This window comes from Zootoca vivipara, chromosome 1 (genome assembly GCF_963506605.1).
Source record: "Zootoca vivipara chromosome 1, rZooViv1.1, whole genome shotgun sequence".
NCBI classification, from domain to species: domain Eukaryota; kingdom Metazoa; phylum Chordata; class Lepidosauria; order Squamata; family Lacertidae; genus Zootoca; species Zootoca vivipara.
In genome coordinates this window covers 85305419-85320690 of record NC_083276.1, presented here as the reverse complement: position 1 = coordinate 85320690, position 15272 = coordinate 85305419, and the positions used below count along the sequence as shown (strand labels likewise).

Below are 15272 nucleotides of genomic sequence, written 5' to 3'. Positions count from 1 at the left end.
TTTTACTTGCCCATGAAGCTGCATTCTGACATTGAAAATAGGTTGTGGATTGAAATGCCTGGGATTGAGCATTGGCTCCAAATGTTTCATTTCAGAAGCTGGCAGTCCTAGCTCTGTGTCAGAATGAAACCTTTTCTGATTGTTTAATGCATGATTTATTTCTCCATTCACAGGTTTCTGCAAACTGTCTTGCATCTATCTTAACTCATTTTCTGGAAATGGAGCTGCAGTCACCTCAAGGGTATCACTCAACAACTGAGGTGTCAGTACACAGAACTTTCAGTGAAGAAGCCACCTGCTGGCTGGAAAAAGTAATTATTATGCAACATTTATAACTAAGAAATACTCCTGTAGTGTAATGTTATCTTATACAGTACTTCTGTCTTCTGCATTTTCCTCTTCTTCTGATTCATTTGTTTCTGGAAAGATTTAGAAGCTGAGTAACATTCCACAATGTGTGTGGATTAATCTGGAATAAAAGGCACATGAATCCCCAGTTTGCAAAATCTAGTAACACAGATAAGATTCCCCACACAATAAGCATACATAAACATGATGAATTCTACACCATTAACACATGTTCTTGTTACAGCACTGACAATAAACTTGTAAGCACAAATGGGTTTTGCAGGGTGTAGCAGTTTGTTAGACTAGGACCTGGGTGGCCAAGGGTTCAAATTTGCATTCGGTCATGATACTCACTGAGCGATTTGGGGCCAGTCACTGTATCTCAGTTTAGCCCACCTCACAGCATAAACTGGGGAGGGGGAGATTATCTTTGGAGGAGAGCAGAGCTGGGATATAAATGTGGTAAATAAAAATAACTAGTCTGCCTTGAATGAGTTGATTCTAATTTGTTCTTCTTGTAATTATGAAAACAGAATCTGCAAGGAGTGATACTTGATTAAGAATATGGAGCAGTGTGCAATTTTGTGTATGTGGCAATTATGAAAAAATTGGTGTTTGGTGTGTTTGATGTGGTGCAACATATTAAACGGACAGCATGTTGCTTCTGTGCTTTTTAAATGACAGCCAAACTGGGAGCTTCATATTGGCTAAATACACCAACTGTATCTGAAGTGTGCATGCACACAAAAGCTTATGCCAAGAACAAATTTAGTTGGTCTCTTAGGTGCTACTGGACAATTTTTTTTATTTATATATATATATATAGATATTTCGACTGTGTCAGACCAACACGGCTACCTACCTGAATCTACACCTTCAAAAGTCTCTGAAGGATAAATAATCCATAAGTTGTCCTGATAAAAGTTGGTCCTCAGTATTACTTTATTGTTGTGCCTTCTCTTTTCTCAAATGAGTCGACATGGCTACCTGTTTTGGGGTTGCATCCCACTAAATTCTTCACAGAATTGGAAGTTAGTCATCTCCATTAGGAGACCTGAGTTGGCTCTGAGGGAGGGGCTCACGACTTTTTTCATAGTTCCTATGCAGGAAGCCTACCTCAAACGGGCTTGCTGCCTACAAAATAAACTCTCTTAAAACAATTTGTACCGTTATTCTGCTTCGACTTCTCTCTCCCGAGCTGAGGAGAGCAAACACGACACGCGCTTCCCGCCAAAACTCCCTGAGCACGAGCCGATCGTTAACGGTCACCAGACAGAGTTCGAGGAGGGAGGGGTAGCTGAGCCCTGTCCCCTCGCTGCAGGGAATGCGCATGCTCCGAAGAGGGGATCCGCGGAGAGTTCTTCTCTCTTTCGCCACCACCACATTTAAGGGAGTTGTGAGGTGATGAGGAGGCGAAAATGCGGGAAAATTCCCCATGGTGTGCATTGACCTGAGGGGAGAGGGGAGCGTGTGCTCGCATGAAGATGATAAAAGTTAAATGGTTTCTATTGGAGGATGTTTACATTTAATAAGGAGAAGAGCGCGCGTTTATCCATGTTGATGAGGGGTTCATTTTCCTCTCATGATTCAGTTTTACTATCAAACCAGAGCTTAAACTAACCCCTTTCCAGTCCTGGGAGGAGCACGGAGAGCGAACAGTGCCATTCATGTAAAATAAAAATTGTTGCCTGAATACAGACCTTGGGACTGGTCACTATGCAAGTTATTTTGTCCCTGTTGTTTAAAGTTTCTGTCTAGTTTTCTTAGAGTAAGGACAGCACTGTGATATTATTTTGCAGTTACATCTTGCAATAGGCCTACCTTCACAGGAAAAAAAACCTGTTTCTCAAATATGACATTACATTTTTTTTATCAGGTAACAATGACAAGTAACCCAGTAAAGTCTGATGAAAATAGGAAAAAACGTAAAACGGAAGAAAAGGTGAGCAGTATTCATTAAATAGCTATTTTTATTTTTTAAATGTAAAATGATTGTGATAAATGTGGTGTGAAAAAGTATGTGCACAGTTCTGCAAGGCTGAAAGATTATTCCAGCTTTCCGTTGTTTGTTTTCTGTTGGCAGAATGAATCTTCAGAAAATCCACAAATATCTTCTTTTGAGAAAATGGATTTTTCTCTTTCTGAAAGCTCCCAGGCAGTTCTCAAAACTGAAGCCCTAGAAAAAGTTTTGAATGGTGACGTATATAAAATTATATCAACTCCTATTAATTAATATCACTTAATTAACCTTTACATCTACTTTTTACTAAAACAAATATTTATATTAACAGATACAAGCAAAGAAATAAATATTCTATTATCAAAATATGTTCATATTTTAAGGCAAGTATACTGTTTTATTAATTTATTTTATTTATAGCATTTATCCAGCTAGTGTAACAAATATTCAGCTAAATTGTTGATAATTTCAAAGTGGTATTTGTGTAATTTTTATTAATTAAAAAGTTAAACCAACAAACTATTGTTCCTTATCTGGAACAACTTCAGTGTTTGACATTTGCTCTTTGCTTTATGTGTAGACCTATCCTCTGTTAGTGACACTCATTCATAATATAATTACTTTGAAATTGAAATCATTATTTTGTTCTGATCTCCCTACATATTGACATTACAAGTAACTGTATTTTATACAGGGTCTACAATTATTTATTCTGTGAGTTAGGAATATTTTAAATACAAAATTATACCTTAAAAATGATATATATATATATATATATATATAGCTCCAGTTGCATGTTTGCATTATTATTGCAGAAATGTTTGCAGAATGAGTAGGTACCAGCATACATCAGTAAAAATTCAAGTTAATTTGTAGCTTTATGTTAACTACAGATTTTTTTTTGTAAATAAAGTGAGAGAGCAGCAATGGATGCCTCATATGTAGAGGAGCTTGGAGGGATTCTGAAAGAAGCTGCTTCTATAGAATATCACTTGAGATTGAAATGGGAGAATCTAAAGCACAGGTTTGCTGCAATGACGGGCCCTCTACAAAGTGAAAATAGATTATCTAGCAAATGATCTTTATTCAAAGGCACGGGCTGCATGTTTAGAGTTCTGTATCTGCTGAACACTAATGTATAATTGAAATACCCTTTTATCTATCTGGATGCTTGATGCACATACTTGTATTGTATACTGTCTTCGTGCAAGTTATGATTCCCCTGCCTGTAAAAATATATCTGTCATGAGGATAGAATCTCTGCCATGCATGTCTACCTGTCTGTTCTTTGTGACCTCCATTCATGACCTCCAGCCCTTACTACACATCACTTACTCATATCTCTTTCTGCAACTGCATTGCTCCTCACAATGAATTCTGTAAATTCAAATGTATGTGGCATTGGCAGTGTGGATATTTTCCTCTGGGGACTTATTATGAGCAACACTGTTTTTAATGTTTGCAATTTGTTAACTCACATGCTTATTAAATAGATTTTCACTGAACAACAAATCTCAAGTCATAGCTGCCAAGTTTTCCCTTTTCTCACGAGGAAGCCTATTCAGCATAAGGGAAAATCCCTTAAAAAAAGGGATAACTTGGCAGCTATGTCTCAAGTAGCAGGAAAAATCCAGTCAGACTGAAAACATGGGATTTTTTTATTTGTTTTGTTGTATTATCATATATATTTTTGCTGTAATCCACCCTGGGGTTTTATGGTGAAGGACAGGTTAATTAATTAATAGTATCTGAACTATAGGCTATGTTCAGATATCCTGCCACTTTTGTAAGTTTTTTTCTGAAAAAGGTAAAGCGAGCCTCAGGACAAGGAGGGGAATGTGGGAGCTGTTCCACTCTATTAAGGACTATTTATGGCCCGTTTAATCTTATTAGCCAGGGCATGGTGCTGTGATCCATTGCAAGCATTTCCTCCAGGCAGCAGGAGGATGGATAATGCTGGCAGTGGCTGGCTGGGTGGGTGGGCCTGCCTGCCACAGATCCATTACAATGGAAATGTCTCCCATCAATTTGTCCTCATTTCCATGTCAATGGCATGGTTAAGAATGGGCAGCTGTGGGGGCAGGACCTTCTGGTCCCATCTGGGATAGTCACCACTCCCTTCATTGGGGCATGATGCTCTTTTGGGACTCCTTTTTATCAAAACCAGTGTTCCCCCTGCCCCCCTCCTCTGCAGGGTATGTATATTTATTTATGCCCATTTAGGCAATGAGAAAAAGGTTCATTAGCTCTGGGTTGTTAACAAGGAGGTGTCTTCCCTTCTGTCCTGCTGTCATGTCAGTCCTGCTGTTTGATCAAGTATGGCTTGACCCTTCATTGTAACCCCCAAAGTCATCACTGCATGCTGAGTTAGTCATGCAAAGTCAAGAGGAAACAAAAGAACCATTTCCTTTTTTCATTATTTTCAAGAGAGGTGTTGATGTGGAGAGGGGCAGTGCTGGGAACTCAGGCCCAGCAGCAGTAGCAGCAGGAACACAAACTAATGGGGGCTCCTCCAGATAAGACTTGTTTATTCAGCACTCATCTCAATTTACTTGCACAAGCTTATGCAGAGGTTAGACTCTATGGTATCTGTTGAGCATTCATTTGAATCCATTGACAGGCAGTTATATGACAATGAACATTCCTCCTAATTTCCTTGTGCGGTGTTTACACATATTCCTGTTGATCATTCATTTTTAGGGGAAGGGTCGTAGCTCAGTGGTTAGAGCATCTGCTCTGCTAAAAGAGGGTCCCAGGTGCAATCCCAGGCATCTTCAGGTTGGGCTGGGAATATCCCCTGTCTGAGATCCTGAAAGCTGATGCCCGTCAGTGTACCAAATTGGGAGGGGTGGCTAATTCCCCAGAGGACAGGATCACACTTCAAAATGACCTTAACAGATTAGACAACTGGGCCAAAGCAAACAAGATGAATTTTAACAAGGAGAAATGTAAAGTACTACACTTGGGCAAAAAAAAAAAAAATGAAAGGCACAAATACAGGATGGGAGACACCTGGCTTGAGAGCAGTACACGTGAAAAGGATCTAGGAGTCTTGGTAGACCACAAACTTGACATGAGTCAACAGTGTGATACAGCAGCTAAAAAAGCCAATGCAATTCTGGGCTGCATCAATAGGAGTATAGCATCTAGATCAAGGGAAGTAATAGTACCACTGTATTCTGCTCTGGTCAGACCTCACCTGGAGTACTGTGTCCAGTTCTGGGCACCACAGTTCAAGAAGGATACAGACAAGCTGGAACGTGTCCAGAAGAGGGCACACAAAATGGTCAAAGGCCTGAAAACGATGCCTTATGAGGAACGGCTTAGGGAGCTGGGTATGTTTAGCCTGGAGAAGAGACGGTTAAGGGGTGATATGATAGCCATGTTCAAATATATAAAAGGATGTCATATAGAGGAGGGAGAAAGATTGTTTTCTGCTGCTCCAGAGAAGCGGACACGGAGCAATGGATTCAAACTACAAGAAAGAAGATTCCACCTAAACATTAGGAAGAACTTCCTGACAGTAAGAGCTGTTCGGCAGTGGAATTTGCTACCAAGGAGTGTGGTGGAGTCTCCTTCTTTGGAGGTCTTTAAGCAGAGGCTTGACAGCCATATGTCAAGAATGCTTTGATGGTGTTTCCTGCTTGGCAGGGGGTTGGACTGGATGGCCCTTGTGGTCTCTTCCAACCCTATGATTCTATGATTCCCTCCCAACACAGGTCAAAGACAGTATTGAATCAAGGAACTTGTGCACTTCCAAGTAGGGACACAGAACAGCAAATCTTGGACATGAACTGGGAAGGTCCACATCTAACATGTACTAACAAATAAAAAAATTCCTTCAGTAGCACCTTAAAGACCAACTAAGTTTTTATTATTATGAGATAAGAATCCGATGTCTCTATTCATCCCAGGTGGCTCCATGGTTTTAAGCTTGGTAATTAGTTCCAATTCAGCAACTTCTCTTTCCAGTCTGTTCCTGAAATTTCTCTGTAATAAAACAGCTGCTTTGAGATCTTGTATAGAATGTCCTGGGAGATTGAAGTGTTCTTCTACTGGTTTCTCTGTCTTATGGTTCCTGATGTCAGATTTATGTCCATTTATCCTTTGGCGTAGGGTTTGACCTGTTTGTCCAATATAGAGAGCTGAAGGGCACTGTTGGCATTTGATGGCATACACAATGTTAGAAGATGAGCAATTGAATAGTCCTGAGATGGTATGTTGGATGTTGTTGGTGCCAGTAATGATGTTGTCCGGGTGTATGTGGCAGCAAAGTTGGCATCTGGGTTTATTGCAGGCTCTGGTAGCAGTGTCCATGTTAAGTCTGGTGGTTGTATTATTGTGGGTGAGGAGTTGTTTAAGATTGGGTGGCTGTCTGTAGGCAATGAAAGGTCTTCCTCCCAGAGCTTGAGAAAGGGAGCTGTCATTGTCCAGGAGAGGCTGTAGATCTCTGATGATGTGTTGTACTGTTTTAACTTGGGAGCTGTATGTGATGACTAGTGGTGTTCTGTTATTTTCTTTTTTGGGTCTGTCTTGCAGCAGGTTCTCTCTAGGTATCAGTTCTCTCTAGGTATCAGTCTGGCTCTGTTGATCTGTTGTTTAACTTCATCAGGTGGATATTTTAGTTCTAAAAAGGTTTGCTGTAGATCTCTTAGGTGAGATTCTCTGTCTGTAGAACAGAGATTCTCTGGGATGAATAGAGACATCGGATTCTTATCTCATTATGCATGATCAAGCTTCCTTTAGCACCTCAGCCCTTGTTTTTTCCCCCAGGACTAATTGCAGCCACCAGCAGCCGTTAACAGCAATCCACAGGTTTACCACTCCCATCAGCCCATCACCCATTCCCCACCACCCACCACCCACCCTCTGTATATATATATAAGGGTCTGACACTTCCGTTTCCAGTGTATCTGAAGAAGTGTGCATGCACACGAAAGCTCATACCAAAATAAAAACTTAGTTGGTCTTTAAGGTGCTACTGAAGGAATTTTTTTATTTTGCTTCGACTCAGACCAACACGGCTACCTACCTGTAACAATTAAATATTCATTCAATAGAACAGACATTTGGCTTATACTTGATCAAAAGGGTCTGCACTGATCCTGAGAAGTTCCACAGCATTGACCTTTGATGGGTCTCTTCAGGGACAGACTTTCTACAACCAAGCTATGACTATTGAAAACACTCTATTCCGGATCCTTCGTGATGCAGTTAGGTAGTTTAAGACATTTAAGAGAGTAGCCCCATCACTACTCTTTAGACCATGGTTGATGAACCTGTGGCCCTCCAGAAGATGCTAAACCACAATTCCCATTATCCCTAAAGGTTGCTTATGGTCCAAGCAGTCATATGACACGGCCCCCAATAGAACTGGCGTGCTATGGTCCATGGGGTCATGAAGAGTCGGACACGACTAAACAACAACAACAAGCTCCACCTTTTGTCTGTGACTCATCTCAGTTCACTGATGGCCTGATTAAGAGGATGAGAGTGCCCAAATACTGAGTGTATATGCAATCTTTCAGAGATGCCCAAATGCTTGTGAAGACTTCTGAAGTCAATATTGTGTATATGTGGGCACAAACACCGTCTCAACAAGTCCTTCCCATATCTATTGGAAATATTTTCTCTGTGATTCAGCTTATGCACAACCCTACCCTCCTTTTTTGTCTTTCCATTTTTGTCTTTTGATCTGGCATGTCTAAGCATCCCTGGCATTTTATTGTTTAAAGCTACAACCCTCACCAGCTAATTAAAACAGATAAAGTGGCCCTTGCAGAAGATTGAGATGGTTTCTTTATTATACATTTTTTTAAAAAATCTTTATAGTCTGTTGACTTGGTTCTTAATGGTCATCATGCATTAAACTTCATTGGGGTGGGGTTTTTTGGGGGGAGGGTAATTTGAATTTGTCCCTGTGTTAATGCCAACCAGTTAGGCCCAATAGGAAGAATGGGGCACTGACCATTGTCTGAAGCTAACCCCCACTGGCCTGCCTTCTTATAGGCCAGGGGTGGCCAACTCCCAAGAGACTGCGATCTACTCACAGAGTTAAAAACTTGCAGTGGTCTAACCCCTTTTTGGGGTTCAGGTAAAGTTGTTGAGCTTTTTTTAGGGAGGAGGAAAGTGCCATTTTGATGGGCTGCAAAAATGTTGAGCTTTTTTTAGGGGAGCCATAGTTGTTGAGCTTCTTTGGGGGAAGCCAATGATCTACTACGTACAGACGTCCTGTGATCTACCGATCTACCTGTTGGTCATGCCTGTTATAGGCCACCGGATGGCACTACTTGCCAGCTCTCCTCCTTCATGCCAATCTTGCCCTTATAGGACTCAGCAAAGAGAATGGAGACAAAACAGCTGTCTATCAGCTCCATCTGGTACGCAGGCTGAGACCTTACCTGCCTGCGGACTGCCTCACCCAGAGTGGTGCATGCTCTGGTTATCTCTCGCTTAGATTACTGCAATGTGCTCTATGTGGGGCTACCATTGAAGGTGACCCGGAAACTACAACTAATCCAGAATGCGGCAGCTAGGCTGGTGACTGGGAGCGGCTGCCAAGACCACATAACACCGGTCTTGAAAGACCTACATTGGCTCCCAGTACGTTTCCGAGCACAATTCAAAGTGTTGGTGCTGACCTTTAAAGCCCTAAATGGCCTCGGTCCAGTATACCTGAAGAAGCGTCTCCACCCCCATCGTTCTGCCCGGACACTGAGGTCCAGCACCGAGGGCCTTCTGGCGGTTCCCTCACTGCGAGAAGCAAAGCTACAGGGAACCAGGCAGAGGGCCTTCTCGGTAGTGGCACCCGCCCTGTGGAACACCCTCCCATCAGAGGTCAGAAAGATAAACAACTACCTGACATTTAGAAAATACCTAAAGGCAGCTGTAGTGATAAGAGACCCCTCTGTAATCATCAACTTCCCCACTCCTGACAGACTTAGAGAACACAGAGGTGACCAACTATATATTTTGGCAAACAGGAACCCAAGGAGGCTGCCACCACTCCCGCTCCGTATAACCCAACCTTGGCTTCTCTCCCCAAGCTGAACAGAACAGGGACCCAAAGTTAAGCTTTTTCCAGAATCCCTCTTGCACTACAGCAGCCCTGTTTAGGGAAGTTTTTAATCTGTGATATTTGATGTATTTTAATGTTTGTTGGAAGCCGCCCAGAGTGGCAGGGGAAGCCCAGCCAAATGGGCGGGGTATAAATAATAAATTATTATTATTATTATTATTATTATTATTATTATTATTATTCTAGAATTAGATGGCTCTGCAAATCATTAGTGCTGGATCCATCAACTGTTGGGCTCTTTACCTTCTGCCGTACCACTTCCAATGGCACCAGCCACTACTACTTCTCTCATGGGGTTCTTCATTATGACCAAAAAGATAAGAGCTATTACTTGAACGCCATTGTTCTGTCCAGAGTGCCTGACAAAGCAATATGCTCCCTGTGATGATATAACCTATTCTGATGATATCATCTCCTCACAATTCTCTGAGAAAGAATAGGCAAGGGACAGAGCTTCTCCTAAATTCTGGCTGAACTTGGCTGTTTCAGTGTGACAGTATGCAGTGCTTGAGGGAGGACAGAAGAGATAAAAGGGTTTTGCCAGCTTTGAATCCACTCAGACTGGCTCACTCTGAGCTCCATGAAATGGATATGAGGTTGCTGGGAGAGGGATCTGCTGCCACTATTGCTGCCTGTCACACACTAATGATTCAATCAGTCTAATTAATATTGATGTTTGTGTGGGGTCTACCAGGATTTGGAAAGAGAGCTGGGGGCAGGAACACTGAGGCTTCTGTATGAGCTACAAGCAAGCAATGCTTTGCTGGGTTCGGGGGTGGGCTTTGGTAATACAGTATGGCACCCTGAGCAAGGACAAAAATTGGTGTGCCCCTGTATCATATACAGTGTTACCTCAGGTTACAGACGCTCCAGGTTACAGACGCTTCAGGTTACAGACTCCGCTAACCCAGAAATAGTACCTCAGGTTAAGAACTTTGCTTCAGGATGAGAACAGAAATTGTGCGGTGGTGGCGTGGAGGCAGTGGGATGCCCCATTAGCTAAAGTGGTACCTCAGGTTAAGAACAGTTTGAAGTTAAGAACACACCTCCAGAACGAATTAAGTTCTTAACCCGAGGTACCACTGTATTTATTATTATTATTATTATTATTATTATTATTATTATTATTATTATTATTATTATTGCCCCCTGGCACCCTGTACAAGGGATCCACCCACACCATCCTAAATTGGGCGCTACTGGATTTACTAGAGGGGCTGAGAAAGGAAGGGAACATGACTGTTTGGGTTCAGCTCCATTTTGAAATTACTCCAGTATAGGATTAATGAACATGATCAGTGTAATATAGTGCATGGGCGAGGATCCTGTGGCACTCCGTATGCTGCAGGATTTCGATCCAATCAGCTCCAGTCAGCATGGCTTATGGTCAGAAATTAGGAGAGTCCAGCAACATCGGAAGAACCTGAGGTTCCCCAACCCTGAGCAAAGATGGCATTTTGGTAGAGCCATCCACAATTCTGAGCTTTCCATTAGGTTAAATGAAAAATAGAAGAGAAAGCACTAAATTCAAGGAGCTTAAAGCCAAAACAAAGAAGGATCAATACTTGGCTTGGAGTCTGTTGCTAAACATAACGGGCTTCCTATGTCACTCCTTCCAAGAAACCCTGTGTTCTGGATTCTGAATTCTGATGTCTCACAATAGGAATGTGTCACCTGTAGCCTTCCAGATGTTGCTTGACTACAATACTATTGTCTTGGACCTTTGGCTATGCTGGCTGGGGTGGGAGGGAGCTGGAGTCCAACAACACCTGCAGACCAACATCTGTAGAAGTTCCCCCATCCATGTATTACAAGGCTAAAGTTGTTTCCTAGCTGGCTATAGCACTTTTGATCAGAGATATTACTTATGCGTTCTGAAGGGGATATTCTTCTGATCAATGAGATGTATGATATGAGGTGACCCAAAGCTTATTTTGGGATACAGATACATATGAAGTTCAGTACCTTATTCAGGCTGCTAATACAGCTCTATTTTGAATTAGGAATTGAGAATTAGTTTCAGTACCATGGACAGTCCCTTATAAACAGGATTCTGTCCACATTAACCCCCTCTCAAATAAATAAGCCCCCTATTTCCTCTTTGGAACAACACAAAGTGTTTATCTTCTAAGGGCCTAAACAGTATGGGCCTTGCAGACCTTCAGAGACCAGCTTGGCTCAAGAGGCAGAAAGTAATGATTTCTTGGGGAAACTACTTCTAACCCCAAATCTCCTTTACTCTTGCCCAGGTGGGGCACAGCTAGTATAACAGTCCCTTGTGGGAAAAGTTCTATCTCTATAGCCACATCTTACTTCTACTGCTTAGTTGTAAGGTTGTTACTACAGGGGTTGTCAACCTGGTCCCTACAGCCCACTAGTGGGCGCTTCAGGATTCTAGGTGGGCAGTAGGGGGTTCTATGGCACAAGCTGAATCCTTCTTCCATCAAGCACTGGAGGGCGGTAAGGAAATTTTACCATCAAGAAAGAAGCATTAGTGGGTGGTAGGTATAAAAAGGTTGACTACCCCTGATCTAGAGCAAGGTGGGGACTGGGTAGGCAACCTCAATAACATAAGAAGATCCTTGCTGGATCAGGCCAATGGTCCACCTAGTCCAGTGGCCAGCTAGATCCCTATGAGAGGACTATAAGCAGTATCTCAGTGCAACAGTAATCTTTTTTCTGTTAAGAGCTGTATTCTCTCAGGGCTGCATACTAGCAGTGGGCAGGGCTGAATCCCAAAGTAGGTGGGGCTAGAGACAAAGCCCCCCTTTATTCTCTCCTTCTGCTACTAGCTTGTCTTCCACTTGCTGCTCCTATCTCTCTACCACCACCCCTCTTTTTTTTGTTAACCCCTTGCCAGTTCCATGAAATTAGTCTAAAACTTACATGCAGCCCTAGGGTTGCAAGTTGCTCACCTGTGAGCTGGAGATAAACATAGCATTTTCCTCTGGTTGCAGCGAAACCAAGGGAATCAGTACCCTGGTGTTCTTTTGGCCCTGTGTGAGCCAAAATCACCATCCCTATTGAAGTTGGAAATCTGTGTTTAATAAATACATTCAGAGGCCCATGGTTCCTGATTTGAAGCCTACCTGGCTGAATCAACAAGTAGTTCTTTCTTCCAATGTATGATATGCAATGAATGTGCTACAGGCTTGCGGTGCCGACAACAGCCATCTCCTGGTGACCTTCGAGTGAATGACTCCTTAGGGAGGTGTGTGCGTTTGTGTGTGTGTGTGTGAAAAGCACAATTGGAATTGGCTGACAGCCTACACAGTGGAGCGGGGGGTGGGGGGTGGCAGTCAAATCTAATCAGTGCCCTTTCCCTTAATAAATCATTTGTCTTAATCAAATGCCCACCCTCCCCAGCTAATAACTCACGGCATCAGGGACCCAACTGCAGCAACAATGCGGCTAATGGAACAATTTATTTTCATAATGGTGCCAGGTTTGCTGTGAGCAAGGAGAAGGGGCAGGCAGCAGGCAGGGTTGTATGAGCTTGGGGAGGTAAGGGGGAGCAAGACTTTCTAATTAGTGAATGAAATTTGATGTAAGTCCACAGCAAGATGGATTTGCTTCCTGACAAGAGGCTTTTCTGCTCAAAGCACCTGTCAAGAGACGGAAATTAAATTATTTCTAATTCCTCCCTAACCTCGCGGGAGTCACTCTTCCACTGGGAAAAGGTGGGACCATTCCTTTAAATAAACAGGCAATTGAAGGACTGAACAGGAATGCGTTGACATTTGCAGACAAGGGAGGTAATGGCAATGCACGAGTGTATTAAAATCTCCTGTGTTTTCCTTTGGCAAATGCTAAGAATGAGGACTTAGCATAGAGTGGGGGCATTGGCAGGAAAGTGAATGAACTAAATACATCTGTTCTGTGTTGTGAAATAAATATGTGGGTGCAGAAAGACAGACATTTGGGTGTATTGAATTAACCCCTCCCCTCAAAAAAGAATAAAACCCACACAAACACACTGAACAGCTATGAATATGTTGTTAAAGACTGGGGAAGAAGAACACAAGAAATAGGGGAAGGCATGGATTAGGAAATCATAGTGGTGGTGAAAGGGTTAGGAAAAAGGACAGGAATAACAGAGGTGGCCAGAAAACTATGAAGACCACAAAAGATTCTTCCTTTGAGCCAGTTTTAAGCATTTTGCTGCTCCAGATGACCTACCTACCTACCTTTCTATTTCTTATCCACTTTCTACCATAAGGTTACAACAATATAAAAATATAATATTAAAAACAATTTACATTGAAACACCAACCTCTTCCACCCTGTATCTGGGATTCATAGTCCCTCATCTTTGACCTCACAACTTTATGTTGGGTTTCCAAAGACTAGCAGGATCTTCCTTCACATTCCACATCCAGAACTGCTTTGTACAGAGGCTTCCTGCTCTCACTTCCCTGTTGCACCCATTGTTATGAATCAACAATACTTCTGATCTGCTCTCCTTCCAAGGAACACAGAGTGGCATTTGCAGGACCCTCCCACTTGACTTCCTCACATCAACTTGATAGAGAGTTGCGGCTTGGCCAAAGGCCACCCAGGAAACCCTCATTGCAGAGTGGGACTGCAGCTCACATCTCTGTGCCTTAAAACCCTTCCCTTTCATTTTTGCAACAGCCTAGCAAATTAGATTACTGTTAACAGTATTCCAATGGCATTTATAGAATTAAAAAAAACAAGACCCCAAGTCTTCAACTTTTGTGGAGTGCATGCTGTGTTTATTGTTCGCTCTGGCTTCTCTATGCAGTACAGATATAGCCAAGACAAACTATCCGGAGCGCAGATAGTGAACTCCACCTCTTTCCAGGCTTCTGGGCTAGATTAACGGGTTCCATTGCCTTTTAAGAAGCAAAGAACTGTCCGGCACGGAAAAGTTCTGAAGGATCATTAAAGGAAATTCCGCGTCTCGGTTTTAATCCAGAGTTATGTTTACCCAGGCCACGTCTATTCTCAAGCACAGCACTGTTTTCTGCCCATTGACGCTTCTTCGGGAAATGGAAATAGAGCCCGATGGTCCATGAACAGAACAAGGCAGAAGCAACCATGCAGCTTCCTAATAGCATACAGAGGCCTTCGCTCCGAGGGGTTGGGATGCCATTCCAGTCTTAACGGCTCCCAAGTTTTATGTGGGGGAGCTGAACTTCAGCTTCCCCTCCACATCTAAGCATCCATCAATATGTTACGCTATCTTGAGTTTCCCAGTTTTCAGATTAGCCTATCCCTGTCTCATTTAGGTGACCTGACATAACCAAGGCACACACACGATGATTCCAGTGCTGAAAGCCAATCGTCAACACCCACCCCTCTGTGCCAATATGGGGCTTCACCTGTTGAATTTCTGCTTATCACGCAGCCGGGAGAAGTGCTAGAGAACGAAACGCTCCTTTCGCCCGCAGGCAGGCAGCCCCCTCCGGCGGCGATCCGAAACGCCCCAGAAATTTAATTTGTTTAATCTATTCCCTAGGCAAGGAGTCAATAAGCGAGCAGCACCCGGCGTGGCCCTCGCCTCGGAGGTGTCAGCGTGACGAGGTGAAGTCCTCAGCCTGATTGATCCGCCACCGCTCCCGCTAATAGGGCCGCGCTAAGCGGAGTGATTGATATAATGGGGCTCATTAGACTTAAAGGCTGCCGGGGGAGAAGCGAGCCGGCGCTGTATTTATGGCGTTCACACCCACCCGATGGCACCTGGATTGGAAGGGAAGGTCGTTTGAGGGTCTTGCTTCATCAGGGTAAGGAACAGAAGGGACTCCTTGCTCTTGCCTGGACCACAAGTGAGGGTTGCCAACTGGCCAGAAACACAAATAAGCTCCCTTCCAGACTAGGTACGCAGAAATCAAATGCTGCCGCTTTTCATTTAATGGAGATTAT

At 43.0% G+C, this 15272-nt stretch overlaps 1 protein-coding gene across 1 annotated transcript; it reads left to right on the top strand.

Annotated features, from left to right (window-relative positions):
* Positions 1-2225: 2225 nt before the first annotated feature.
* TEX12 (testis expressed 12) lies at positions 2226-5331 on the top strand. Its single transcript, XM_035127324.2, has 4 exons — positions 2226-2290; positions 2432-2543; positions 2640-2691; positions 3222-5331. Exons 1-4 carry the CDS (start codon positions 2231-2233, stop codon positions 3385-3387), a joined length of 390 nt encoding a protein of 129 aa, XP_034983215.1. The 5' UTR covers positions 2226-2230; the 3' UTR covers positions 3388-5331.
* The last annotated feature ends 9941 nt before the right edge of the window (positions 5332-15272 follow it).

What these genes read in the sequence shown, in the direction of transcription:
- TEX12 (XM_035127324.2), top strand. Translation starts at nt 2,231, where the DNA reads ATGACAAGTAACCCAGTAAAGTCTGATGAAAATAGGAAAAAACGTAAA. An exon ending in AACGTAAAACGGAAGAAAAG is followed by an intron (nt 2,291 to 2,431) that starts GTGAGCAGTATT and finishes TTCTGTTGGCAG; the next exon opens with AATGAATCTTCAGAAAATCC. An exon ending in AAATATGTTCATATTTTAAG is followed by an intron (nt 2,692 to 3,221) that starts GCAAGTATACTG and finishes TTGTAAATAAAG; the next exon opens with TGAGAGAGCAGCAATGGATG.